The sequence below is a fragment of the Erythrolamprus reginae genome, chromosome 5, assembly GCF_031021105.1.
Source record: "Erythrolamprus reginae isolate rEryReg1 chromosome 5, rEryReg1.hap1, whole genome shotgun sequence".
NCBI lineage: Eukaryota > Metazoa > Chordata > Lepidosauria > Squamata > Dipsadidae > Erythrolamprus > Erythrolamprus reginae.
In genome coordinates, this window is record NC_091954.1 from 14941020 (window position 1) to 14965128 (window position 24109).

Below are 24109 nucleotides of genomic sequence, written 5' to 3' on the forward strand. Positions count from 1 at the left end.
TTGACTTTGGGGCGTGGCAGGGGGGGTGGACAGGGGATAGTTCCATATAGGTCAGTGGTTCAAATCTCATCACCAGCTTCAGGTTGCCCATGTCACACCAACACTCCGCAGTCTGCATTGGTTGTCGATCAGTTTCCCGTCAGAAGAGCCCAGCAGAGATTATACTACCTGAGACTTCTCAGGAAACAACAACTGAATGAAAAACTGCTGATGTCCATCTACCACTGCACCATGGAGAGTATTTTAACTTACTGCATCTGTGTATGGTTTGCCAATTGCACAGTGGCATATAGGACAGTGCTCCAGAGGGTCAACATAATTACCCAGAGGATGATTGGTTGCCCTGTCCCCTCTTTGGAAGAGCTTCACAGCTCCAGCTGCATTAAGAATGTTCAAAACATTCTTAAAGATCCCTCTCATCCTGGGCACTCTTTTTTTTTAACTATTACCATCTGGCAGACAGGACAGGACAAGGACAAATAGGTTGAATCTATCCCAGGCTAATAACCATATTGAATTCTACAGTATAGTGCAATACCAGGTTTTCAATTTCAATTTTACAGAGTGTAAATGATGTACTGTACAGTGATACCTCTACGAACTTAATTCATTCCGTGACCAGGTTCTTAAGTAGAAAAGTTTGTAAGAAGAAGCAATTTTTCCCATAGGAATCAATGTAAAAGCAAATAATGCCTGCGATTGGGAAAACCACAGGGAGGGTGGAGGCCCTGTTTCCTCCCAGGAGATTCCTAGAGAGGCCCCACGAAGGCCTCCACCTGCCTTTTCCGGCCCTGTTTCCTCCCAGGAGATTCCTAGAGAGGCTCCACAGAGGCTTCTCCCTGCCTTTTCCAGTCACAGTTTCGGAGGCTCGGGTTTGTAAGTGGAAAATGGTTCTTGAGAAGAGGCAAAAAAATCTTGAACACCCGGTTCTTATCTAGAAACGTTCATAAGTAGAGGTCTTCTTTAGAGGTACCATTGTATATTCGTGTTATTATTTTTATAAATATAATGCACACTGAAGACGGCATTTAATTTTGTTGTACTATGTGCAATGACAATAAATTAAACCAAAAATCCTCCCTTTGGAGATTAGAATGGCCACAACTCTATTAGCCTTCCATAAAGTTTAAAAACTATGTCTCTCTGTGCCAAGGGACTTGCCTCTTGGCCAGATGTCTTGCTTTGTATGTACTGTATTCAAATTAACCTTGTTGATGTTTTTTTGTTTTAATGGTTTTAAGTGTTATATTTTAAAAAAAAATAGGATTTCAATTCTATGTTTTTTTAATTGTGAGCCACCCAGTTATTTGCTGAGTTAGGTGGCTATAGAAATCAATCAAACAAACTAATGTAATATAAAAATGATGATTCTGCATTTTCTGTGTATATTTCAGTGTAAGTGTATCTTTTTTCATCTTCAGAGAGAAAGATTATCATAAATCCTGTTAGAATGTGATCTAGCAGAACTTGACCATCATTCAGGTATTGACAGAAATATATTTTGGTAAAATATCACAAGCAAATGAAGTGATGGCCCTCAAAATGTCAATGCACACGGGGCAGTAGACCCTCAGTCAAAAATTCTGATAACTTTCGGATATTATAATTTGAATGAACTTGACAAAGAACTTGCTATCTGAAACACATAGGATAAATGCTACTTTGGCACTGAGACACATATCTCAGTCTGTTCCCATAGCACTTTGCTTTGACAAGAAGGTAAATAGAACTATTTTCCAAAGAACCATCATAGCATTGTCTGCAGTGGAAAGGGTGCAAAGGTATTTTCCAGCTGAGGATACAAAGTAATAATGACTGCTGAGCCATCCTTCTATGTAAAACACCTTAAGCCTCCAACTCACAGGGATGCAGGTAGACCCAGATGGAGCACATTATTTATTTATTTATTTATTTATTGGATTTGTATGCCGCCCCTCTCCAGAGACTTGGGGCGGCTAACAGCGACAATAAAACAGTGTACAATAGTAATTTGGTATTGATGATTAAAAATCTATTAATATAAAAACCAAACATGCATACATACATACCATGCATAGAATTGTAAAGGCCTAGGGGAAAAGAGGATCTCAATTCCCCCATGCCTGGCGGCAGAGGTGGGTTTTAAGTTGTTTACGAAAGGCAAGGAGGGTGGGGGCAGTTCTAATCTCTGGGGGGAGTTGGTTCCAGAGGGCCGGGGCCGCCACAGAGAAGGCTCTTCCCCTGGGTCCCGCCATCCAATAACATCAATGATATCATTCTTAGAACTGGTAACCTTGGGGCATGCGTGAACTGGTTGCAAAATTATTTACACCACTGAACTGCTACTTAGCTCAGGGGTCTTCAACAGTGGCAACTTTAAACCTGGAGGACTTCAACTCCCAGAATTCCCTAGCCAGCCTAGAGGACTTCAACTCCCAGAATTCCCTAGCCAGCTGGCTGGGGAATTCTGGGAGTTGAAGTCCTCTAGGCTTAAAGTTGCCAAGGTAGGAGACCTCTGACCTAGATTACAAATCGCCACAACCGTGCACCTTAACTGTCCTATTTTCTTAAGAAAGGTTTGGTATCAGACGTGTAAATGACGTGTCAATTAAACTCATCTCGTATCCGATTGGTTTTTCTACAGAGTCTTCCTTATAATACCAAAACTTCAGCCCGTCCCTCGGTACCATCCGTCGATTTCATTGGAGAACAGATCTTCTGTCACCTCAAGTTGATCCCCGATTGGCTCTTTGAACTGCCCCCTCCCCTTTTTAGCGTCACGCAGCATGTTCGGTTGTGATCGGTTTCCACGTCAGAGGAAAGAGCGGAGCCGGCGTTTGCTTGCGGCTTCGAGGTCGCCTGTCTTCGGCGACAAGGGCCTGTGGCGGCCGACCGGACTCCCGAAATGCCAAGGCGCCTGTCGACGCCCGCCAAAGCGGGCCCCGTTTTGAACGACGCCGGCTGGATGGAAGGGTGAGCGAGGAGGGGGACGACGGGAGGGCTAGAGCGGCCAGTGGCTCCGGTTGGGCTTCGGCCTCTCCGACCGGGGGCCGCTCCTGCTACCAGCGAGTCCAAAATTCGAGCGGCGTGGTTTTCCCGCACCGCCGCCTGAGGGGTTGTTTTCCTACCGACTTCCAGTCCTGGGAACGGGGCGGGAGTGTCGGGCCGCTGGAGACCTCGGAGGTTAGCGAGTCTTCCGCGAAGGCGAGGCGTGGAAAAGTACGGCGGACTTAGGAGCGGGTCACTTATTGCGCTGTGTGAACTCACTCCTTGGCAATATAGCCCAATGGCAGCTGGCCTATCCCTTTTATTAAAGAATTTTTTTTTGGAAAACTGGCGGTTTCGCTGGACCAGGCCCGGGTTTCGGAGCTAGAACGGGGTCCCTCCCTCCACCCGTTGTCGAACAAGGAAATCTTTACTTTTTGTTGAGTGGCTTTATTTATTTTTGTTTATTTTATTTGCCAAAACGTGTACAAGTTAATAGGTATGGTATAAACATAAATAATAAGCAGAGTATCCTAGAGCAGTATTTCCCAACCATGGCAACTTGAAGATATTTGGACTTCAACTCCCAGAATTCCCCAGCCAGCAAATGCTGGCTGGGGAATTCTGGGAGTTGAAGTCCAGATCTCTTCAAGTTGACAAGGTTGGGAAACACTGGCCGAGAGCAGCGGTTCTCAACCTGGGGGGTCAGGACCCCTTTGGGGGGGGTCGAACGACCAGTTTGCAGGGATCGCTTAAGACCATGAGAAAAGACAAATTTCCCATGGTGTTAGGAACGAAAGCTTCTATTCTGGCGCTTTGGAACATATTTTTACAATCCGACCAATCAGGCGTTTACAGTGGGGGTGTCCCTCTGACCTCCCTGCCAATCAGCTTAAAGCTCTGTTGGGAGAATTGGCGCTGGACTTATGGTTGGGGGTCACCACAACATAAGGAACTGTATTAAGGGGTCGCGGCATTAAAAAAGTTGAGAACCACTGGCCTAGAGCCTCATAGAATCCCCAGGGAGATGGGCAGCCTACAAATTGAACAAATAATAATAAAGGAGGTACTGTATAGGTAAATTTGGACAGTAGGACAGGGACGGTAGGTGCAACGGTGCGCTAATGCACAACCCTTGCAGACTTCTTAGGAATGGGGTGACAGTCTAAGATTAAAGTTTGGGGGGGGGGTTGAGGAAGACTTATTGGGAATGGGAGATGGGTGGCATACAAATTGAACACACAATAATAAAGGACGTATAGGTAAATTTGGACAGTAGGACAGGGGCGGTAGGTGTAATGGTGTGCTTATGCACGACCCTTGCAGACCTCTTAGGAATGGAGTGACAGTCTAAGATTAAAGTTTTGGGGGTTTGAGGAAGACTTATTGGGAATAGGAGATGGGTGGCATAGAAATTGAACACACAATAATAAAGGAGGTATAGGTAATTTTGGACAGTAGGACAGGGTAGATGCAATGGTGTGCTTACGCACGACCCTTGCAGACCTGGGGGTTTGAGGAAGACGTCTTGGGAATTGCAGAAATCTGCAGGGGGAAAAAGGAAAAGAGGTACTGTACTTCTGTACAGACAGATTGGGAGCCAGGTGATGATCAGCTGTCTGGTTTAAAGTGAAGTCTGAAAGAGTGATGCTGCTTTTGACAGCTCTTTCCTGTTCTATAGTTCGGTATGGATTTCGATCTTGGGACCTGAGTCAGAACACACCTTTGTGGAGTTTCTTCCATTCATTGAAAATATCTCCCTATCCTCTTCCAATGTCTAAAAGAATTACCTAAGTTCTAGCCATTATTGAGCTGCTGGAACAGTAGCAAAGAAAGGTTCATATTGCCTCCGTGGTGAACGACTGCTGGAAAAAATGCTCATCGTTGGCATCCTTCAGTCTCAAAAGGCTATGGTATCGTGCTCTAGAAAGAGTTCCTAAAATGCCATATGCAAAGTTGGAGTAAGTTCTCCAGAGTAGGAGGCCTGGGTAGGTTAGTATGGAGGATAGACTGTTACTCAAGCAGCAGATCCCCACTCTCCACGTCTCTGAAATGGAATGGCAAAACCAATACAATTGATTTTCCAGCTATGTTGCAGGAGTTATCAGAATGTGGCTGTAGAACTGCTTCCGGGACTCTGGATTTTGCTTCAAGGTTCACCCCTGAAGCCTTTTCCAATGATGGATATAGTCACAAGGGAGTGGAGGTTTGGAGTCAGTTTCCCTTCTCCTAGAAGATGGTTCTGCCACTTTATCTACCTTTTGTAGATAAAAAATGCTAGAATGCAGTATAAATTATAGATAAGGAAATAGCTTTAAGAATCACCTTGCACTGAATTAATGGTCTTGGGTAGTTTTGAACCATGTTATGACTTATCTGTTATGAGACACCTTATCTGTTATGAGACACCTTTCCCCCAGGCTTATTATAATTTATGTTTGGTATGTATGTGCTGTTTGGTTTTTAATTATGATAGGGTTTTTAGTTTTTTTCCTTAATATTAGATTTGTGCCTATATATATTGTTTTATTGTTTGTTGTGAGCCGCCCCGAGTCTTTGGAGAGGGGCGGCATACAAATCTAATAAATTATTATTATTATTATTTATCACAATGTTTAAATGAATGCATTTCTCAATTCAGTTAGATATGGAGTGTAACCATGACCCCTATTCATTATTCATTCAAATCTAGTTATATACAATCTTGATTTATTTAAAATAATTGTTGGATATTAAAAAAGGTTGATTATAGCATGAATTGGGATATTTAGAACTCTGTCTGTAGAGGCTCTATAAATTATATTGCCCAAGATGCTGATTATGTCATTTGTTTAAATACTGTACTTGAATACAGCTTGTCTTCATTATTTTTGTGGGACGTAGAAATATTGCAATTTTTGTTTTCTCGCTCTGCTATTTTAGCTTGTTTTAGGTTGTATGAAGTTATCAAATATGAGATTGCAGATTCTTGTTTAGGCACATTATTGAAGGTCACCCACATTATTTTGTTATTAATTAGACATCATAGCCTGTTACACAAGACAGTTTGTTGCTCTGATGAGTAGATGGCATTCTAAATGGGATTGCTAATATGTCCAGATGCTAATAAAATCTTACTGATTTATATTTAGTTTAGGAGTTGTGTTCCAAAAAGATAAAATAGATATATCCAGCTTACTGCAGACTTGATGCATGCCTTTTTCTTTGTATTTCCCAACCTACAGAAAACTATCATACTATATTATTCAACAATTTGTTGGTGTAAACCCAGCCTGCCCAATTATCTCCATACTCTATGACTTGTCAAGGTGCCATCAGTAAAAACTTAAGGGTTTATGCCACATGTAAATTGCTAAAAAATATATGTATGTATGTATTCCACAGCAAGGACATTTTCTTTCTATTAATAAAACATGGTATATTATAGCTGCTTTACTTGTTTGGTAGCCCAGTTCATCTACTCAAAAGTTTTGTATTAAATGAGTCATTCCGTGTCAAGTGGAACAATTTTAAAGATCATCCCCACCTTACCACCTCAGATTTTGATGAAATTTGGCACATAGTTTCTTTATGATATAAAACTATGCTCTGCAGAATTTTAGTTCAAAAGACTAAAAATTGGGGGCTTTAGGAGACTTCAAGTAAAGGGTTGCAAAATGCTGAGTCCGTAAAAGTGACGTTTTGAGCCAAATTCCAGAAGCTGTAAACAGGCAGTGTCAGTAGTATGTTGGAGATATTTGGATAATGTGATATTATTGAGATAGTAAATAGAATGATATTTGAAATTGAATAGTCCTTGTATTACTAGCTATACTGTACTTCATATAGCTCTAGTATATTAAATAATGTTGCTTTCATTTCTGGGATATAATAGGAATTATGTTGGTGCACTGATACTGCCTAAAAACCTGCCTGCCTGAACTGGCTCAAGATTTCATAGTTTCTGTGCCTCTCTTCTTTGCCTCTTCTTTGCCTTTTCAAAGTAATAACTAGATATAGCTTGTGACATTTGTTTGATCTATTATTTTGTTTTGGGATAGAAAACTGGTTTTGGGAGTGGATAAAACTGCTTGGGCTGTTGGTTTCCTTCAGAACTCTAAATTGTTTGGGATCTATGTTTCTTGAGGACAATTTTCTTTTGCTCTGTTTTTTCCTATACAGTGATACCTCGTCTTATGAACTTAATTGGTTCCGGGAGGTGGTTCGTAAAGTGAAAAGTCCATAAGGTGAAGCAATGTTTCCCATAGGAAACAAATGTAAAACGGATTAATGCGTGAAAGGAACCCCCCCACCCGCAAAAACGGCACTCTGCTGGGCGTTGTCGCTCAGCTATCACCTTTTGAAACAGCCGGGCGCTTCTCGGCGTTCTCCCAACCGCCGAACCCGAAAAGTTTGGCAAAAGTTCGGGTTTGGGTTCAGGAGGCCGCCGAGAAGCCCCGCCGCCCGGCTGTCAACTTTGCAGAAGAGTTGCGGAGCTGTTGGCCGGTCGGGAGGCTCAAACGGAGGTGAGGAATCCCAATAGGGAATTCCATGGGCAGAGCTTTGACGTCACGAAGACGTCCTTCCTGGAGTCCACATTTCGGCTGGCCAGGAAGGACGTCTCCATGACGTCAAAGCTCCGCCCATGGAATTCCCTATTGGGATTCCACACGTCCATTTGAGCCTCCCGACCGGCTGACAGCTCCGCGCTCTTCTGCAAAGGTGACAGCCAGGCGGCGTCGTTTCTCAGTGGCCACCCGAACGCCAAACCCAAACTTTTGCCGAACTTCTGGGTTCGGCGTTCGCGGCGGCGGGTTTGTAAGGCGAAAAAAGTTCGTAAGAAGAGGCACAAAAATCCTGAACCCCAGGTTCGTATCTGAAAAAGTTCATAAGATGAGGGGTTCGTATCACGAGGTACTACTGTATATGTTTTACTCTTCTAGAACTTTCATGAATTTAGCATGACATTCTCCATTTAGCCCCAAAGTTTGTGATAAGACTTAGGCCTTCCCATTGCAATGTAGCAACAATTTTTAATTTTGACTAAGATTGCTGAAAGTGCCATTCAGCAATGTCTTGAATTTGTAAGTTTCCTTTTGTGGGTATAAAAACCCATTAAATGTCTTCATGATGTTTTGCCAATAGAACTGGTTTATATGGTGATGTATAAAATTTGCTTTTTAGGAATGTGTTTAATAAACCTAGTTATTTATATTTTGGGAGCCACAGTGAAGCAATTTGGTGAACTTTTACCCTGATGTAGACTACAAATTTTTATCATGGAATATAAATGAAGTAAATGCTCCTAAAAAAAGAAAAAAGACTTCATTATTTTTGTGGTTCAGCCTGAGTCAGATGAAAGACCAGCTGCATCTCTGCTGGCTCCATGCCCGGGGGAGGATGAGAGCGGAGAGGAAAGTGACGAGGAAGAAAGGCCTGGGAGCCCTGGGGAGGGGCTCTCTCAAGCCAGTAGCTTGGATTCTCTAGAGTCTCTGGAGTCATTGGATGACGAAGCACAAGCTGTCATTAGTATGGGACAGAGACGCATAGATCAAAGGAGGAATCAATTGAAGAACTATTATCAGTGTTGAATGAGGAACACCAGGGGGTTGGGTGTGGTCCTCATTAGCAGGGAAGGGTTTATAAGGCAGGCAAACTCTTTCGGCAGTGTGGAGTGTTATCAGAGTGGAGTTGCTGTTATCTGCATTGTCTCAGCGTTTCTGTTCCTGGCTCGTGGCCCAGCAGTCTTGAAGACCAGTGGGAGGTTTGTGCCTGTTAGCAACAGCCTCGTTTGTCATCAAGGATCCTGTGTTTTTGTATGAACAATTGCCTTCGTGTATCTATTTGGAGTTCCAGTGTTTTCCTGATTTGTAAGGACATTTTCTGTTGGCTTCTTTTCTCTTTACCATTATAAAACTGTGTTTGGATTCTACCGGTGTGTCTGGCTTATCTTTTTGGGTTGGTCATAGCTTCCGGAGTGACCCAGACAGAACAATTATTAGGAGAGAGAAAGTGAAGCCAAAGAGGTGGGCGGAGGGCACTGGTATCATGAGGGAGTTGGTGGAAGGGACGTGCCACACGGTTTGGGGAGCTGAGGAAGGCTTTGGGCAGCGGAGTTTTGGGCCCGATTTCCTCCCCCTTCCTCGTTTGCCTTGTATGGTTCGGAAAGAGCTCTGACTCAGCAAAGGCTTGAACGCCTGCTCGAGACGCATCCACGGAGGGTCGAAGACCCCCTCGATGGGGCTTTGCTGGGCAACCGAGTCCAGAAAAGAGAAACCTTCCGCCATTTTTGATTGTTGGCTGGCGCAGGAGGGGTTTTTGGGAGGAAATGCAGTTTCTTATCCAGTGAAAGTCCACTTTCAGAAAGGTCAAGAAGCCAGACACCTTCATGTATATATATTCAGGTAGTTTAGTTAAAATGGAAACTCGGGTTTTCCTGGTCTAATATTGTCTCCAGTGTGAAGTCACTGGGTATTTATTATAGAGTAAGTCAGCTTGGCATTGTGGTTTTATTGTTGTAAGCCGCCCAGAGTCCAAATTTAATTAATAAATAATGTGAGACAATTGAAACAAGATGTAATTTGTTTACAAGAAATATAACAAAAGATGTGAAATATTTGATCTATAAAACCATGAGTGAAGAATTTATATCAATGGACTTAAAAGATTAATAATTTTGTAAATTAATCCACAATTAAAACTGAAATTATTGTTTACTGATGAATCCAGTAGATAAAACATTGCAATTGCGGTTCAAATGCAACAGATTAAATCTTTAGTTATTAAATAATTGTTATTGCTTATGTTCCAAGTGAGCATAAAATGAAGTTCTTTAATAATCTTATGGACCAAACTGGTACATGAACTGGGGTATTGGAAATAGTTCCACAATTTGATTAAATAAATAAATAAATAAATAAGATAAACCAAACTTAATCAGGACAAATTACCAAAGTCTTTTTATATGTTGGACAATCTAGTGGAGATTTGGAGATAGATATGGTACACTTATTTTTTCAGAATGCTTTGTATCTTTTTCAAGAATTGATATAATATGAATTTCTAAGAATCTTTCATCAAATAAAATCTCTAGGATGGGAATTTTATCTAGAACTTTTTCTCACTAAAATCAGTTTGACGCTTAAGCAAAAATCTTAAGCATCATGTTAAAATTTTAAGCCTTGGGTTTTCTTCCTATCTAGCCACTCATCCATCCTGAATGAGACTGGCTTCATACAAAGTGCACACAAAGTGACTCCAGTTTGCAGGCTTTTGACTCGTTTCTGAGAAGCCTAGCTGGCTGATGCCTCTTGGCCCATAGTGTGGATAAGGGAGTTGTAGCGCTCCCAAAGTTATATGCACCAACCTCTGTAACAATCTGATATTCAGGCAAGGATCATAAGTCCATTTATTCAGCATCATCCTAATTTTGAATGGCCACTGAACAAATGGTAGTAGGATGAGAACTACCTACATGCTCAAAGATGGAAGGGTTTACCCATTGTTTACAGATTAACAGATTTGGAAGGGACCTTCTTGGTAGTCCAACCCTCTGCCCAAACAGGAGGCCCTACCATTTTTGACAAATGGCAGTGGAGTCTCTTCTTCTAAGCTTTTAGTGATGAAGCTCCCACAACTTCCATTGGTTGATTGTTCTCACTGTCAGAAAGTTCCTCCTTATTTCTAGGTTGAATTTCTCCTTGTTCAGTTTCTAGCCATTATTCCTTGTCTGGCCTTCAGGTACCTTGGAAAATACCTTGATCCCTTCCTGTCTGTGGCAACCCCTCAAATATTGGAACACTACTTTCATGTTTCCTCTGGTCCTTCTCTTCACTAGACCATTCATTGTATGTTTTAGTCTTTATGTTTAATAAAACAATATGCCTATCAAAAATTCCCATATTAATAAGTATTATGTATGTATCCATCATCCCCTGCCCTTTACTATTTAAGCATACATAGCAGTAGTCTTTTAACCTCTAACATTTATATATACGTAGTAACATACAATATGACAGTATGGATAAAAACATTTTCCCAGTTTCTAAATTCTAGCTCTATTTTCTAATTAAAACAAACCCCATATTAAGAGGTATTCTGTATCTACCCATCATCCCTTATCCTTTTTAGTATTTCAACTCATTGACTTTTTGATCTATTTCCCGTGTACCTACCTTGGAATCCTGTGTCCCTGTACATCATTCATGTTTAGTCTAAGTATTTCCTCTGCCTCCACATCTGCCTCTTGCTGTCTATTCTCTAAAACACCCATCAATAACTCTATTATCCCTTCTAGGGAATCTTTCTCTTCGCATATTTCTATATTTTAGCCTCTTGAGAAATAATCTACCTGCTCTATTCCAAAAGTTTTTACTGTTTCTTCTGTGTCTTTATCTGTTTGTAGTCATTTGTTGATTTATCTCCTCTATTCTTTCCTCTCCTCCTTCTGAATTCTCTTCCATTGTCTAGATTTTTTGTTCATTTTTCATAGATATCAGAGTTGCCCCCACTCTCCTTGCCTTTCGCAAGCTCCTTAAAACCCACCTCTGTCATCAGGCATGGGGGAATTGAAATTTCCCTTCCCCCTAGACTTATAGAATTTATACATGGTATGCTTGTATGTATGAGTGGTTCTTTAAATTGGGGTTTTTTAGATTGTTTTTAATATTAGATTTGTTTACATTGTCTTTTTATATTGTTGTTAGCCGCCTCGAGTCTTCGGAGAGGGGCGGCATACAAATCTAATAAATAAGTAAGTAAGTAAGTAAGTAAGTAAGTAAGTAAGTAAATAAATAAATAAGCAAATAAATAAATAAGTAAATAAGTAAATAAATAAATCATTTGCTGGAGGTTTCCTGGTCTCACATCTGTGTTGTGCATTAGTTCCATTATCTCCTTATGGTTCCTTGTGATAGCTTCCTGGATATGGATATATTGAAGTATTAATAGTATTTCTATTTGGGTTATGTTTGTTTTTCCTTTGCTTTATTTCAGTGGGCTAAAAAGGTATTCAGTAATCCACCCAGATCCCAGTGTCCCAAGTGTCCAAAAACACCCAAAAGCCAATATTAGAAGAATTTGCTCAATCCCTGAACTGTTCCTTAAAATCCACAGTATTTGTAATCCTCAAAGTCCGCAGTTTTGTTCCCTCGGAATTATTTAAATTTGTAGGTCTTGTTTAATTTTTCTTCTTCCTGCTCATAAAGTATTCTATCAAATAGTATTTGTAATCCAGAACGGGCCACCAAATTTCCCTGTGTTTGTTTAATTCGCAGAAATAGGTGTTCAGTTTCAAGCGCAATTCCAATTATTTATAATCCACACTACTTTGAAAGCTTTGAAAAGACTCACCAGTTACTCCCAATCCACCAAAAAGCAAGTAAATAAAAAAGCAAAAGCAAAAAGGCAGCCTTCCAGATGTTGTTGGCCTTTCACTTTATTTCTCTTCTTATCACTTCTGACTTTCTCTTCTTTTTTTATCAACCATAACTTTTTTTTCTAAGATCCTTTCCAACCACATAATAATATAGTATTGTCTTTGGCCAGTAGATGGTGTTCCATTTCTAAATTCCAGCACCAAAAGGAGGAAAAAGCTACAACAGCTGATTGTCAAAGTTTAAAAAGAAGAAAAGAAAAACCAAATCATTTTTCTTTATGCTTCCTTATGCAGGTGAAATTAAAAAAAATAGGATATCATGCAAAAGGTTCATTTATTTCAGTAATGCAATTTAAAAGATGAAACATTATTTATTTATTTATTTATTCATTTGTCCAATACACAAATACATAGGAAGAAAAATAGACATGTAGTAATATATATAAGGGTAAAGTGAACTTAGAGGAGAGGATATATGAAAGAAAGAAAATATATATGATAAGTGAGAGAAAGGAAAGACAATTGGACAGGGGACAAAAGGCACACCAGTGCACTTATGTACGCCCGTTACTGGCCTCTTAGGAACCTGGAGAGGTCAATCGTGGAGAGTCTAAGGGAGAAATGTTGGGGGTTAGGGGTTGACACAATTGAGTGAGAGAGACTCATTACATGCAAGGCAAGATAGTTCAAGCTGTGATTTGTCATACATGTAATGATTATGGGGTACAGCTCATGAAAACCCTAAATCCACCATCTCAGAAAATTAGAATATTACATGTGATCAATAAAACAAAGATTGTACATAGAACAATATCGGACTTTGAAAAAGTATAAGCATGCATATCTTGATCAGATCTTGATCTGGGCCTCTCAGCCCGTGGCACTGCTGAGGTATCATGAAAGGCCAGGATGCTTCAATAGCGGCCTTCAGTGCTTTCTGCATTGTTCGGTGTCATGTCTCTCATCTTTCTCTTTGCAATGCCCCATATGGGGTTCAGGTCAGGTGAATTTGCTGGCCAATCAAGCACAATAATCCTACGGTCTTTGAACCAGGTTTTGGTGCATTTGACAGTGTGGGCAACTGCCAAGTCCTGTTGGAAAATTGAAGTCAGCATCCCCATAAAGCTCGAGCGCAAAAGGAAGCATGAAGTGCTCCAAAATGTCATGTAGATGGCTGCGTTGACCCTGGACTTCATGAAACACAGTGGACCAACACCAGCAGATGACATGGCTCCCCAACTGTGGAACCTTTTGCATCTCATTTGGAAACCAAGGACCCAGAGTATGGAGGAAGAATGGAGAGGCACACACAGCAAGATGCTTGAAGTCTAGTGTGAAGTTTCCACAGTCTGTGTTGATTCGGGGAGCCATGTCATCTGCTGGGATTGGTCCACTGTGCTTCATTAAATCCAGGGTGTCCAACTCTTTGGTAGTGTAGTCAGTATCACGAACTGTTCACTTCTCCTATGGGTGGATTTAAATTTAAGCTGCAGAATAATCTCTGAATCAGTGTCATTTTTTCCTTCACCCTCTACTGTTTCACCTACCAGCTCAAGGGTCAATTGTTTTATAACTTTTTGTAATTTTTTTTGGCAATAACCTGAATAATGGATTCTTTTCTTTTTTGCAACCGGCGATTCTTTGATGTTAGAAAGTGATTTATTCAAATATTCTGTTCTTAAATCACGATTTAAAAACTCTTCTTTGTTGGAATTTACAGGTTCTTCAAAATTTTCTGGCTGCAGAGTATTTTTCTCTTTTGCAAGTTGCTGTCTACAACTGTCACAAATTTTCATTCCTGCATTGATTAATAGATTTATTATATGAAACATCCAATCTTGTACCATCCTAAGATTTTTTTCTCGTCCAGTTTTTTTCAAATGGATTGCAACAGCATATATTATAAAATGCTATTCCTTGAGAAGTAGCAGTCATTGCTGTGTGAAAAAAATACAGTAAATATTAAGTAAGGAATATGGGTCAAAAAATAAAGATTTACAGTACAGTATGTGTTGTCTGGTTTTAATATGATAGGGTTTTAGTTATTTCTTTTAATATTAGATTTGTGCCACTATAGTATTGTTTTTATCATTGTTGTGAGCCACCCCGAGTCTTCGGAGAGGGGCGGCATACAAATCTAATAAATTATTATTATTATTATTATTACTTGAGATATAACTCTGTTACTATACAGTGAGTATAAGAGGTAGCGCGCACACAGACTTTGCTGTTTACGGATAAACACTGCGGTTTTGGCAGCATTTTCTTACTGAGCTTTCACTATATGTGCATTTGTTTTTTTAATCGCTAGTGAAAATGATGGCAGCTTTTAAAAATATAAATACAGTGGTACTTCTACTTACGAACTTAATTTGTTCCATGACCAGGTTCTTAAGTAGAAAAGTTTGTAAGAAGAAGCAATTTTCCCAATAGGAATCAATGTAAAAGCAAATAATGCATGCGATTGGGAAACCACAGGGAGGGTGGAGGCCCTGGTTCCTTCCAGGAGATTCCTAGAGAGGCCCCGCGGAGGCTTCTCTCTGCCTTTTCCGGCCCTGTTTCCTCCCAGAAGATTCCTAGAGAGGCCCCACGGAGGCTTCTCCCTGCCTTTTCTGGTTACAGTTTTGGAGGCTCGAGTTTGTAAGGTGAAAATAGTTCTTGAGAAGAGGCAAAAAAATCTTGAACACCCAGTTCTTATCTAAAAAAGTAGAGGTGTTCTTAGGTTGAGGTACCACTGTAGTGATAAATGCTGCGTTTATTGCAGCAATCAAAAAGTAGTGCAAGCACTGATTTACTCACTCTGTGAGTGTTTCAAAAAATTGCATGTGTTTAACCCCATTGAAATCAATGGGTGTGTATGTGTTTTTTCTGAATGATGATCACTCAGAATAGCGCTGTATGTGTATTAGCCTTAATAAGAAAAGCATTAAATTATTAATATAAATTTACTCAAACTTTAAACACTCTCAGCAATATTGTAGCACCCCGACTCCCTTGATGCTTGTGTAGAGACTACTGTTTGTTCAAGAGTGAACATGTTCAGGTATGTCAGGACATGAAAGCTCTGAAGGTCTGTCTTACTTCTTTACTCTGCGGTGGGCAGATATATCACATGAGCCGGGGTGGCGCAGCAGGTAGAGTGCTGTACAGCAGGCCACTGAAGCTGACTGTAAATCTGTAAGTCAGCGGTTCAAATCTCATCACCGGCTCAAGGTTGACTCAGCCTTCCATCCTTCTGAGGTGGGTAAAATGAGGACCCGGATTGTGGGGCCAATATGCTGGCTCTGTTAAGAAGCACTATTGCTAACATGTTGTAAGCCGCCCTGAGTCTAAGGAGAAGGGTGGCATTAACATTGAATGAATGAATGAATGAATAAATAAATACATAAATACATGATTGACAGAGCTGCTGGCCTGTTATCTGCTCTGCATTCACTGTCTACTACCCCTGTTCGTTCTCAGGTTGAGGCCTAACAAAGCTTTCTCCTCTGTCCCCTCTTGCTTCTAAGCTGTAACATAATAAAATAATACAGTAATATCTAAAAACCATGTATTATTTGGTAAATATCGACCCCACATTTTTAGCTGAATAGATCTGAATTCAAGATTTTCCAATTGACACTTTTTAAATAGTTATATTTTAAAATATGATTCCATCGTAATCCCAACTTGAATTGTGGTATAGATGTGGCTAAGATGTGCATTTTTGGATATTTTTAAATTAAATGTTTTTTTGGGAAATGCATTTAAAAAGTTTGCTTTTGCGTTCGCATGGGTAAAATCTTAACAGAGATATGCTTGTGACATATCTGGTGAAAGCCTGATCAGTTCTGAGTAGAATGGTGTTTATTTTGTTTCTCTATTTTTTTCTAGCCTGAGCTACGAGGAGAAATGTAAAGGCAGCCAACACTGAAATTCACACTTTTTTTCCAACTTTTCCAAATTCAATTAAAAAAAAAATCTAGAATTTCCCCCCCCACATTTTGCATTCTCTGACACACTATTACCAAATAACAAAATCTCAAAAGAATTAAAAATATAGAGGTAAAAATCATTGGTTCACTTGACATGGAATGACCCAAGTAGACTGGCTCTGGTGAAATTCAAATCATTGCTACTTTCCCTAAAAATGTCTCCTGTCTCTTTTCAAAATTTTTATTTTGCAGCATTTTTTAAATAATTATTTGATCAGATGTGGGGAATATGCCTGTTTTGGTGGAATAGTAACTTGATGTCTCTGTTTTAGGACTACCAGGATTGTAGATAAGAATATTTACACTGTACAAGGTGAAATTAATACAGTAATTGGAGCCATAAAGCGCAGTGCAAGATGGAGTTCTCATGTACGTTTGGTAAGTTACTAGAAATGAAAGAATTATATTAATTAAATCCAAATTTGCCTAATATAATTTATCTTTCAATGTTAAGTATTTAGGAGAAATTACAGTAATTAAAGATCCTTTATTAATATTTGCAATTTTAATTTTTTTTGGCGGACCCAGTAACTTGAAATGATTTCAGTGGAATTACAAATTGATTCTCTAAACCCAGCCCAAAGGGAATGATAATCATTTTTTTCTTTACATTCTACATAAGATGCTAGAATAAAAGTCCAGTGATGAACTTCATAATCTAATAATTAAACCCACCATTCTCATAAAGCAATCTCTTTGTTTATCAAGAGGTCTTTTCTTTGATTTTATCAATCTCTGTAACATACCTAATAGGAATTAGCATTGCAATTTCTGTGGAAATGCATCCCTCTACAAGTTAATTTGACTACATTAATCTTGAGACTTAAAGGCAGTTTTAATCAACAATTTATACCCAGTACAGTCTCATCTATGCGTTCAGACATATTTCATTCAGTGTATTTTAGGCAAAATAGTGTCTCAAGTATTTTTTACAATGCAAGCTAATTGTAAATCCCAATTTTTGATAGTAATCTGTAGCTATTTTAGCTACCGTATTTTTCGCTCTATAAGACGCACCTGCTGATAAGACGCACCTAGATTTTAGAGGAGGAAAATAGAAAAAAAATATTTTGAGCCAAAAAGGGGAGAGGAAGAGAGGAAGGAGTGAAAGAAGGGAGTGAGGGAGGGAAGAAGGGAGGAAGGAAAAGGAAAGCAAGAAATGGAGGGAGGAAAGGAAGGAAGGAAGGAAAGAAAGAAAGAAAGAAAGGGGGAAGGGACAGGAACAGAGGAAGGAAGCAAGGAAACTTATGAAAGGGGAGAGTAAGAGAGGAAGGACTGAAGGGAGGGAGGGAAGAAGGTAGGAAGGAGAAAGAAAAGAAATAGAGGAAGGGAAGGTAAAAGAGAGAAAGAAAAAGAGCAAGAAAGAAAGCAAGAAAGAGAAAGAAAGAAAATGAAAGAGAAATAAAAATAGAGAGGGGGAATGAAAGAAATGGAATGAGGGAAGGAAGGAGAGAAAGAAAGCAAGAGAAAGAAAAAAGAATGAAAGAGCAAGAGAGCAAGAGAGAAAAAAAAGAAGGAAAGAAAGAAAGAAAGGCAACTTCAAAGAAAGGCTCACTGAGCATCTCTCACTCTCTCTCTCTATCCCTCTTTCTTTCTTTCTCTTCCTTTCTCTCTCTCCTCTTTCTTTATCTCCTCTCTCTCCCTCCCTCTCTCTTTCTCTCCCCCCTCTCTCCCCCTTTCCCTCTCTCTTTCTCTCTCTCTCTTGCTATCTCTCCCCCCTCTCCCTCTCTCTCCCCTCTCTCCCTCTCTCTTTCTCTCTCTCCCTCTCTTGCTATCTCTCCCCCCTCTCCCACTCTCTTTCTCCCTCTCCCTCTCTTTCTCTCTCTCCCCCTCTCTCTTTCTCCCTCTCTCCCCCTCTTTCTCTCTCTTCTTCTCACTTTCTCTCTCTTGTTTCCTTTCTGTCTGGGCAGATGGCTGCCTTCTGCCTTGGGGCGCGATTCGCCCCCTCTCCTCCTCCGCCGCCGCCTTCTGCCTTGGGGCGCGATCTGCCCCCTCTCCTCCTCCGCCGCTTCCTGCCTTGGGCGAGCAATCCCGGAGTCTGGGACTGTGTGGCTTTGCGCCATGAAGAGGAAACGGCTCCGGCAGCAGGGAAAAGTCGGCCGTTTTCTCTTCATGGCGTAAAGCCACCCTGTCCCAGACTCCCGGATTGCTCGCCCAAGGCAGGGGGCGGCGGAGGAGGAGAGGGGGCGGATCGCGCCCCAAGGCAGAAGGCGGCGGCGGAGGAGAGGGGGCGGATCGCGCCCCAAGGCAGAAGGCAGCGACGTTGGAGAGGGGGCAGATTGCGCCCCAAGGCAGGAGGAGGCAGCGGAGGAGAGGAGGCAGATCGCACCCCAACGCAGGAGGTGGCAGAGGAGGAGAGGAGGCGGATGGGGCGGGCAATAGGGCAGCGTGGAGAAGCCAGGGGCGCATTTGGCCGGAGGCACCGTGGGGAGGCAGGGGCGGCCGCGGCTCCCTTTACTCCTACTGCCACACCTCCCCGCCCCCGCCCACCTCCCCGCGGGCTGGCAGGGGGATGGGGAGCGTGCGCCCGTGGAAAAGGGCGCTCGGGTGTATTTGGGGGTGCACGCCTGCTCACGGGCGCAGCTTACGGGGAACGGTGGGCCAGGCAGCAGCTAGCCAGCCAGCCGGCGGGATGGCGCTTCCGAATTCGCAGCCTCCCCCCCCTCCCTGCCTGCATCTTCGCTCCATAAGACGAGGCTGATTTTTCATCCTACTTTGGGAGGAAAAAAACTGCGTCTTATGGAGCGAAAAATACGGTATTTTCCCCCAGTATATCCTAAGTATAAGATTCATTTATTTATACATTGCATTCAGAAAGTATTCAGATCCTCATTCATTCATTAATTCATCAATTAGATTTGTATGCTGCCCTTCTCTGAGGACTCAGGGCTGCTCACAGTATATAATATAACAATACAACACAAAGGCAAATCTAATTAAATTTAAAATTACAGTTTTGTCAATTTTGTTACACTGCAGTTTGATTCTACAGTTGTTGAAATTCATTTTTCTCATTAATCTACATTCAGTACCCCACAATGACATATGAAAACAGAATTTTAGAAATGTCTATAAATTTATTGAAAATAAAAAACTGAAATATCACATTGGCATTAGTATTCAAACCCTTTACAACAATAGATGAAATTTAGTTCAGGTGTTTTCCATTTCTATTAATCATTGCTGACATGTTTTTACACCTTGAATGGAGTTGACTTGTGGTAAATTAAATTGATTGGACATGATTTTAAAAGGTACATACCTCTCTATAGAAGACGTCAAAGCTGACAATGCATACTGTAGCAGACCAAAAGCCATGAGTTCAAAAAACCTGCCTGCAGAATTCACAGACAGGATTATTTCCAAGGCACAGGTCTGGGAAAGCTACAGCAAATTTTCTGCTGTTCCTAAGAGCACACTGGCCTCCATAAGTCTCAAATGGAAGAAGAAAGAGCAGCTGACTGACAAGTGATTGTTGGAAGGTCTGAACTATTTTTTTACTGTAGTGGTACAGTACTTTTGTTACCTGCACATGGCTGCGGTAAACTGGGCCTCTGTGCACATGTGCCCGCCTTTTTTGCATGCATCTGCCTGCTGGGATGGCGTGGGTCAGGCTTCCAAGATGGCTATGCAGGCTAATCTGACCTCAGTCAGGCCTTGACTGACACCCCTGCTGTAGTATAATATCTCTAGATTTCTGAAGCAAAAGTTATCATTCATCAAACCTGGAAACACAGGGAAATCAGGGATTTATCAGGGAATTCATGAAAAAAATGGAACAAATCAGGGAAAAAACCAAATTATTTAAATGTTTAAAAATCAGGGAAAAATCATGTAAAAACCCCCACATCACGCTGACTGGTAGAGTCAAGCAAAAATGAGCATAACTATGGCAACAACTTGCTTCCTCAGCTACCGATATTTCTCCATGGCTTAGCCATTTGGTGTGATGTCATCTACCGCCGCGCCTTAACTTGATTGTAAGTTACAGGGAAATGTCAGGGAAATATCAGGGAATTTCAAAATACTTTCTCCCTGGACACCCTGCTTAAAAGAGGTCCAAACAGGTGATAAACATGTATCACTTTCATTTTAAAAATGTTTTAATATTCCACAAAGGAAATTTATTCTATTAATTCAAATGTTAAGAGTTAATCGAGTTTTCAGATTTTAATTTAGCAGTCACTGGAGCATAATCTAATACAGTAATACCTCATGATACGAACTTAATTGGTGCAAGGAGGAGGTTCGTAAGACGAAAGGTTCATAAGACGAAACATTGTTTCCCATAGGAAACAATGTAAAGTCAATTAATCCATGCAACAACAAAAAAAAAACCGCAAAAAAATGCTGCCGCCCGGCTGTCACCTTTTAAAACAGCCTGGGGGCTTTGGCGTTGGGAGGCTGCTGAGAAGCCCCCTGGCTGTTTTAAAAGGTGACAGCCGGGTGGCGGGGCTTCTCAGCGAAAGTTCGGGTTTGGGAGGCTGCTTTGAGGAGGCGGGGAAGCCTCTTGCAGCATCTGCCACAGCCGCCGGCTTCCCCGCCGCTCGCCCGCCGAGGATGCTGACCTGCTGCCTCGCGGGGAAGCCGGGCAAGAGCGATCTTCTGCCGGCCATGGGCGAGCGGCGGGGAGTCGCCCATGGCCGGCAGAAGATCGCTCTTGCCCGGCTTCCCCGCGAGGCAGCAGGTCAGCAAGAGCGATCTTCTGCCGGCCATGGGCGACTCCCCGCCGCTCGCCCATGGCCGGCAGAAGATCGCTCTTGCCTGGCTTCCCCACGAGGCTTTCCCCATCCTCGCCCGCCGCCTGCCCGTCCAGAATGCTGACCTGATGCCTCGCGGGGAAGCCGGGCAAGAGCGATCTTCTGCCGGCCATGGGCGAGTGGCGGGGAGTCGCCCATGGCCGGCAGAAGATCGCTCTTGCCTGGCTTCACCGCAAGGCAGCAGGTCAGCAAGAGCGATCTTCTGCCAGCCATGGGTGACTCCCCTCTGCTCGCATTGGGGTGGGGGGGGCTGTCAGGACACCCCCCCACCCCAGCACTTTGCATCCCGCCGGCTAAGAGCAATCGGGCAGCAGCTTCTGCCGGACACGGGTAATGAGCGGGACAGAGAAGCGGGGAGAATCAGAAGGCTCCTTTGGCGGCTGGAGGCTGCCTGGCTTTGTGTTTTTGGCTGGGGGAGGAAGCAGTAGGACCTTCCTAACTCCCTCCCCCCCAGCCAAAACCCCAAAGCCTGTTTGCTGCCACACGATTTAGCCAGGACAGGAGCGAAGTGACGTGGAGGAATGGGGAGCTGAAACCGGGCGGTTTCAGCTTTCCATCCATCCACGTCACTTCGCCGCTAAATCGTGTGGCAGCAAACATGCTTTGGGGGTTTGGCTGGGGGGGAGGGAGTTAGGAAGGTCCTACTTCTCCCCCCCAGCCAAATCCCAAAGCATGTTTGCTGCCACACGATTTAGCGGCGAAGGGACGTGAAGGGATGGAAAGCTGAAACATTCCGGTTTTAGCTTTCCATCCATCCACGTCACTTTGCCGCTAAATCGTATGGCAGCAAACATGCTTTGGGGGTTTGGCTGGGGGGGGAGGGAGTTAGGAAGGTCCTACTTCTTCTCCCCCCCAGCCAAATCCCCAAAGCATGTTTGCTGCCACACGATTTAGCAGCGAAGGGACGTGAAGGGATGGAAAGCTGAAACAGCCCCCAAACATGCTTTGGGGGTTTGGCTGGGGGGGAGGGAGTTAGGAAGGTCCTACTTCTTCTCCCCCCCAGCCAAATCCCCAAAGCATGTTTGCTGCCACACGATTTAGCGGCGAAGGGACGTGAAGGGATGAAAAGCTGAAACAGCCCGGTTTCAGCTTTCCATCCATCCACGTCACTTCGCCGCTAAATCGTGTGGCAGCAAACATGCTTTGGTGGTTTGGCTGGGGAGGAGGGAGTTAGGAAGGTCCTACTTCTCCCCCCCAGCCAAAACCCCAGAGCATGTTTGCTGCCACACAATTTAGCGGCGAAGTGACGTGAAGGGATGGAAAGCTGAAACCGCCCGGTTTCAGCTCCCCATTCCTCCACGTCACTTCGCTCCTGTCCTGGCTAAATCGTGTGGCAGCAAACAGGCTTTGGGGTTTTGGCTGGGGGGGAGAAGTAGGACTTTCCAGCAGCCTCCGAACGCCGAACGCGGAAGTTCGGGTTTGTTCGGCTTCGGGAGGCTGCTGGAAAGCCGCCCGGCTGTTTTAAAAGGTGACCACCGGGCTGGGGGGCTTCCCAGCAACCTCCCGAACCCCGAACCCGGGTTCGGGGGGGTGCTGGCAAGCCCCCCAGGCCGGCTGCGACCTTTTAAAACAGCCGTGCCGCTTCCCATCTGTCTCCTGAAGCCGAACGCGGAAGTTCGGCTTTGCCGTTCGGCTTCAGGAGACAGATGGGAAGCAGCGCGGCTGTTTTAAAAGGTCGCAGCCGGCCTGGGGGGCTTCCCAGCACCCCCCCGAACCCGGGTTCGGGGGGGTGCTGGTTCGTAACTCAAAAAAAGTTCGTAAGAAGAGGCAAAAATTTTCTGAACCCCGGTTCGTATCATGAGTTGTTCGTAAGACGAGGGGTTCGTATCTTGAGGTATCACTGTATTCCATTTGGACTGGAGAGGGGCGGCATACAAATCTAATAAATTATTATTATTATTATTATTATTATTATTATTATTATTATTATTATTATTATTATTGTTGTTGTAATAATAATCTAATAAATTATTATTATTATTATTATTATTATTATTGTTGTTGTTGTAATAATAATAATAATAATAATAATAATAATAAAATCCTCTTATCACTTGATCCATCAGATTTTGTTGGATTTCATTCATTCATGTCATTCATTCATTTCATTCATTCATTCATTCATTCATTCATTCATTCATTTATTAGATTTGTATGCCGCCCCTCTCCGTAGACTCGGGGCGGCTCACAACAACAATAAAACAATTCAAGACTAATAATTTAAAAACATTAAAAAAAACCTGTTATTAAAGCAGACATCCACACAAACATACCATACTTTAGATTCCTGACCAAATTAAGTGCTCAGCAGATATCAGGATAATTGAAATATCTTATTATCCCAGTTATATCCCTCTGAAGGACTAATATGATGCTGGAAGACATCATTTATATATTTGCTTTCTCATATAGTCTGTGAAAAAGAAATGCTCACCTGAATGTATTACAGTATTTTTATTTCCCTTTTTATTCTTAGCTAAACGCTTTTGACAAGATTTTCATGCTCCAATTCCTAAATTTCTGTGCACATGCATGTTTTCTTTAGGAATAGTGTAATATCCTTTCTTTTGGATGTCTTTTGTTTTGAATACATTGTTGTTGTCCATGTTTTCATCCCAACAAGTCTAGCGATGGCTAATACATCATTTTGTTTCCCTGGATTAGGATCGCTGGGTGACCTGTCTGTTTCCCATGGTCTATTCTAGTGTGTTGTGCTGTGGTGTAGAAACATCTGAAGTTTTAAGTTGTATCAACTTAAAGTTTTAAAGTGAGCCTCGGTGGCGCAGTGGTTAGAGTGTATATTGCAGGCTACTTCTGCTGCCTGCCAGCTGCCTGCAATTTGGCAGTTCAAATCCCACAAGGCTCAAGTTTGACTCAGCCTTCTGTTCTTCCGAAGTCAGTAAAATGATCCAGATTGTTGGGGGTAATAGGCTGACTCTGAAAACAGCTTAGAGACGGCTGCAAAATCGACTTAGTCAAAGTGCTATTACTATTATGCTGTCCTCTCCTACAAAAAAACCCCCTTTTCTTCAAAAATAAAGACACTACATTGCTAA

General features: G+C 42.3%; 1 protein-coding gene across 2 annotated transcripts in view; it reads left to right on the forward strand.

Annotated features, from left to right (window-relative positions):
* Positions 1-2758: 2758 nt before the first annotated feature.
* Positions 2759-24109, forward strand: part of GBF1 (golgi brefeldin A resistant guanine nucleotide exchange factor 1) — a 154114-nt gene continuing 132763 nt past the window's right edge. Inside the window, exons 1-2 of one of the 2 annotated variants that reach the window (XM_070752118.1) lie at positions 2759-2952; positions 16566-16671. In XM_070752118.1, the coding sequence (XP_070608219.1) occupies positions 2885-2952; positions 16566-16671 (174 nt within the window). In that variant the 5' untranslated portion in view covers positions 2759-2884. The remainder of the gene's footprint in view (positions 2953-16565; positions 16672-24109) is intronic. The other variant, XM_070752119.1, reaches the window with a different exon arrangement.